Source organism: Opisthorchis viverrini, assembly GCF_000715545.1.
Source record: "Opisthorchis viverrini unplaced genomic scaffold opera_v5_35, whole genome shotgun sequence".
In the NCBI taxonomy this organism is placed as follows: domain Eukaryota; kingdom Metazoa; phylum Platyhelminthes; class Trematoda; order Opisthorchiida; family Opisthorchiidae; genus Opisthorchis; species Opisthorchis viverrini.
The window spans coordinates 95,016-100,606 of NW_008751691.1; the positions used below are offsets into that span (position 1 = coordinate 95,016).

The following is a 5,591-nucleotide window of genomic DNA, read 5'->3' on the forward strand; positions in this document are numbered from 1 at the left end:
GTGAAACCACTCACACCAAGTAGTTACCCTTCATTGTCGCCCTTCCTTACCATCCGCACGAGTTAACTAATAGTAGAATTTTTGTAATGTACTACTCGTAAGTTTGCTGAAAATTCATCGACAGCCCACGGCCGGTTTCACCCTTTTTAAGATTCATCAGGTAGGCGCGGTCCCCGAATTTCCGTCAACCCTATGTTCTACTTGAAACCAAATTGCACGAAGTTAGCGAATATACACCCATTCGCAAACTAATTTGGTTCTTTCGAGAAACTCACCTGGAACCCAGCTGAATCTCTCCCGCTCAGGCAGGCCAATGCATTTCGGATTATGAATCCCAGAGCCGTGTAGTACTATTGACCAGGAAAGATTGATTATCTAACACGACCTTCATTTCGTAATCACTTTTCGCTGGCACTGATCGACATAGCAAGGAATCGTCTGACTTCTTGTCTTGAAATGCGTCGCTGAAAATGTCAACCACAGGCTCATTGTCTCACCAATAATTCGGTAAAACCGTACTTGTTTTTTCGACAGTTTCGTTGGTGCCTGAAGTGGAATGCGTCAATGTCTGGAATACCAGAATTTTACTGCGACGAGCGTTTTGCGAGACGAATCAGTGAATGGCGTGGAGTAGAAATACATGCTGGTCGGTTTCAGAATTAGTATTGTACGTCCCAACACCAGTCCGAGACACGGACCTTCTTTATGGATTATTCATCCGGTTTGCAAAGCATAAAGTCCAAGTAGAACAGCGAACGTTTTCAAATGCATGCAGTAATCCTGCAGGACTACTCCGTTTTTGGCGCGTACTGTGTTGCCAAAACTAGTTTACTAGTAAGGACAAAAACGAGATAGGCCGATCGTGGCAGAACCATTGAGTGTTCATCCACTAGCCGGAAGGTTTCGAGTTCGAAACGCCTTCGGAAGTCCCGTGAGATGCGTACTGCTGATGACTCTCAGTAAGGAGGAAACAGCTGTACACTGTCTGTCTGTTGTTCAGCACAGATTTACTTCACTTACAGGATGAAATCTCTACTAAAAAAGAAATATTCAATTAAAAATAACTGCGAAACGTAACTTGGCACAATAAAAGTATTGCTGTGTTGACTCATCAAGTTTTGCATGCCGCAGCCGGTAGCTACTTAATTTGTCCGATAGCATGGTGCCCTCTGTGCCTCCTGTGTTGCTAACTGCCCAAGGTTCAATCTAGCTGTAAGCTTCCTTCGATTTTGCCCATCATTTACTGGTAATTCATTACAGAACCCCGACCTATCTATCTATCCATACTGTCTGCCCACGTCTAATTCATTATTCTGTTCACTTCCCAATTGCGACTACTGAAGTGAAGTTTGTAGAATTCGGTTTGGCCCCAATTATTACTGACCGTCCGTCGTTGAATTAGACCACACGTTACCTGTCAGATAGGACACCTAGATTGTGCGTTCAGGCTAATTAACCAATTCCTTGATTTGAGATCATGGCCTTAGCACAGGATCGTACGCTTGGCTTTTTACTAAAACCCATGTTTGCGAACCGCTCGGGTCTATTGTTTTCTGGACATAACACACTACTCATAAGGTTTCTGAAAAGGTAGACAACCCATGGTAAACGTGAAATTGAGCTGGATTCAGTTGAGTCGCCTGTCAAAACCAAATTCCTGTGTAAAATGAAGTAGTTTCCGAACTCGGACATCTCTTCCAAGTTGAAATGCGTCCGCTTGGCTCTCCGGATCTGTACACTCGCATTCTTTCTTCTAGGGATCTGTAGTAAACAATTCATGAAATCGACAATGAAAGAGGTGGTTACGCGCTTGGCACTGAGGTTCCCGATGTGGAAATTTGAGTGACACGCGGGGGTTCGACAATTCTGATTATCAAAAGAACGGATTGGGTTCGAAATTCCACTGTGTCAGGGCGCGCCCAGACAGAAGAAAAAGTACATTGCAGTGAGTTGACGCATCCCCAAGGCCACCATCGGTACGACACGTCCGGAAAGTAGGTGAGTTGGTGGCTCTCACCAAACACGGCTCAGCAACACACGACCAGCGTAGTGGGCCTGAGAATGGTCACGACCGGAACACCACCATTGGCTTTACGGAACGAACAAGTGAACGACCATATTTGGCCATATATTTGGCCTATATATTTACGCAGACGCTCTGTATGTTTTGTTCCGGCAATACAGCCGTGTCCCCAGTTCTTTGTCTTCTCCCTATCGCGTAGTCTGGTAGGCTCAGCGCAGGCGTAACCAATAGCTCGGTCACCGCACAATACAACACACTGTAGTGTTAACGTAGCGTCAACAAATGCACAGGTCTGTCACTGATCAGCACAATGCAGCGCCAACCAAACAACGCTGAGCGGAATGCCGCCTCAGTAGTTTGGGTTGTCCATTCCGACGACAGTCTCGTGATTCTCATTGGTGGACGATATCACGGAACTAATCAGAGAACAGGTCAAGGCAGTCACAGCAAACCAGGCACAAACACGTATGGGTAAGTTGGTCGGCTGCGTACATACAAACTAACACGCATGCTAATGTGTCAGGACGGAATGGCTTCTGCGGTGAGTACGGCGATTGGCGAGTACAGATCAGCAAAGCAAATCGAGATCAAAAGTACATGGAAGGAGCATTCAGACGAATGGGCGAATTACCATGAGATCAAGTTTGATTCAATGCTTCGCACATAACCGGATTACGGTTGAGGCCTCCATTTTCCAAGCGAGTCAATTTTTCACAAGACCGGGATACACTGTAAGAGGTTGATGACCCTCTTCAGCTACTCTGTTACGATAACCTTCACCGATTTCCGTGGTCGATAGCTTCTCGACGAGAAGGCTGAACACTCACAGAATGATGGATTCTAAAACGGTGAGAAGAAAACCAAAGCCATCCTTTGAAGCAAAGTTATGTGGATACGGGTACGAAAACAACTTAGAGAGTTTTCAAGAAATACACTCCTTTGCAAATCAATTTGGTTTTCACGAGAGACTCAACTGAATCTCTCGTTTGTGATATTCTACAACTGAATGTGCTGAGTCTCTCATGAAAACCAAATTGATTTGTACACGAGTGTACTTCTCGGAAACAGTCCAGTCTGGGTTCAAGTAGAACATGAGGTTGATGGAAACTCGGGGATTGCGTCTACCTGATGAGTCCGAACTGGAATGGCGAAACCGGTCGTGGGCTGTTAAGGAGTTTTCAGCAACCTTGTGAGTAGTTTCCTTCATGAAAACTTTGAAAGTCCTTTGCTAACTGTGTGGTCAAGATCTCGATTCTTGTGCATCTCGCACCAACCTTGACGCTGTTCCGGAGTACCAACCGAAAAATTTACACATCCCACTAACACCAATACTCACCATGGTGTGTCAGAATAGACTTTGACCAAAGTAGAAATACTCTTATCCCAGGAATCTTATCACTAATGTTGACCCAGTTGTTTGGATGCATATTTTGTACGTCCTCAGGCGACCAGGTTTTCCAGAAAACAAAAGAGCAAGTGGACGCGCTCAAGAAAAACCCTGAACTTCTGACCGATTAGTGCGGAAGTTTAACTACTCCTGGGAGGTCATCATCAAGCAAGGATATTGAGAATACATAAAGTAGTCTCTCCAAAGAAAGACCGAAGAACATTGGCCGGAATGGTCTTAATTAAGGAGTTGATCCACTTTTTTGGCGAGAAAAGAATAAAACACATACCTTAAATTTTATCAACAACAGCAGTGCTATGCCGAGATTGGTAAGCTAAGAGTGTGACCTCAGTTTACAGCACTCAGAGTGCAACATACAACCTACAATAAGGACCAGTTTTACAGTTCGCACACCCGGCACAACGGTAAAGGTCACAGAAGCCTACCTGATAAGCCTCAAGAAGGGCGAAACCGGTCGTGGGCTGCCGACAAATTTTCAGCAACCTTATTAGTAGTGCATTACGTAGTCACCGAAGCTCCTTCAGTGGGCCACTAATTCAGATGCTTTATAGAGACTCGCACCAGAAAAGTTCTTTTTCTCTGAGCTTGTGTGCAGCGTCATTCCCACTCTCTGCTTTTGGGACAATGATTGACAACTCTAGTATCAAGACTGTTTAAGTCTGAGCGTTTACATTGAATGTTTAACGGGTAATGAGATTGATGTGCATATTGTAACATCAGTCCAGTTTAATTTTCCGTGCTTTGGCCATCTCCATCTGCGGAATTCGTAGCCATGTTGTTTTAATCGTCTACGTGTGGACAAAACTCTGTCTGACGGCTTTTGGTCATTTATTCGAAGCTGTCCTTCAAGGGAGTGGAAACTTCACGAGCTTACCTTCATTGCTTCTCTTCAAAAATGATCTTCCTCTGGGAAGCAATTGTGGTCGCCTTGCACACAAGGACTCTCCAAAGTTCGTATAATTCATTATTTATTCTCCCTTGCCCTACCACTCAAAGAACTCACAAGGAACCAAAGGTAACCAGTGTTGATTCCTTTCTACTATTTTTATATTGTACAACGCTATTCCTCTTTTTTGTTATTTTGGTTTGTGCCTATACTACCCTTCTTGTTTTTGACCTGAACATAAACCATTATTTGACCTTGTCATCGGACGTGTTGTTTTAGTTCACACGTGGTTTCGCTAGCTTGTAAACACGTGGCTTTGATTCGGCTTGGACCTTGAGACCCGTTAGGAATCAGCAGTTCCTATACCGGTGTATAGAAACCGGCATAGTCCCACGATTTGAGGTTTGTAAAGCTTTATCATTTTATTATTGCACTTATAGTATCGCATTTGTAGATTAACCTCCATTTGAAAGATTTGGCTTTTGGGGTTTTGCGCGTAAGTCGACGTGGTTCGACAGATTGCTGTAATCAATCTATAACCAGTCCCATCTAAGAGCTGGTTTTTAGAGATGTAATTTGAAGCAGTTATGTACGACATAGATGAAAATCTTTTTTTGAGGACTTCACCTACTTACAAGGGTAAATTTTTCCTACAAACGATTGGTTTGAGAATGCACTAAGCAACAAATATTCGAGAGGTCTGTTCTTCTTCGGAGGGATCGTACACCAAGTAGTGTCTTTCGGGGAGTGATGTTACGTGTTCTTGAAAGAAGAGTTCTTTCTGTGGGGTGACCCCTTGAGGGTCATCATCATAAATTCCCTTGTATTGCGTGTAAAGTGAGTATGCAGTGGAGTGATGATCAGACAGGTTTGAGAATCACTGGATCACACAAAAATCCAGAAGGTTCTGCACCGATAGAGAGAGAGAGGGGGGAGAACGTTAGCCATCCGACCGATAGTGGAATGTTACTGGATTTATCAACTAAGGTTATGCACTTTATCCTGTTCCCAAAATGGACTTTGGTGACGGCGAATTCTACCGTGCTCCCTTCATGGCAATAATTCCACTCTGGATGAGGCCCCGACTGGATTATTCAAGATTCATTTAAATTAAAAACGTCTTTATAAACGCAAATCAAGTTGGGAACCCAACTTTGCGTATTATCTTGTGACCAGCCATGTTCCTCTTTGGTGCTCCATTGTGGGAAAACAAGAACGCGGATTTTGCATGCCTATCTACTTTTTTTTTGGGGGGGGGGGGGCTGACTTTTAAC

The 5,591-nt window shown here is 44.1% G+C and overlaps 1 protein-coding gene across 1 annotated transcript in view; it reads right to left on the reverse strand.

Annotated features, from left to right (window-relative positions):
- Window positions 1–5,591, reverse strand: part of T265_02711 (hypothetical protein) — a gene marked incomplete at both ends in the record, with an annotated part of 43,408 nt that overhangs the window by 12,575 nt on the left and 25,242 nt on the right. The window contains one exon of the mRNA XM_009167026.1: window positions 276–350. Within this exon, the coding sequence (XP_009165290.1) occupies window positions 276–350 (75 nt within the window). The remainder of the gene's footprint in view (window positions 1–275; window positions 351–5,591) is intronic.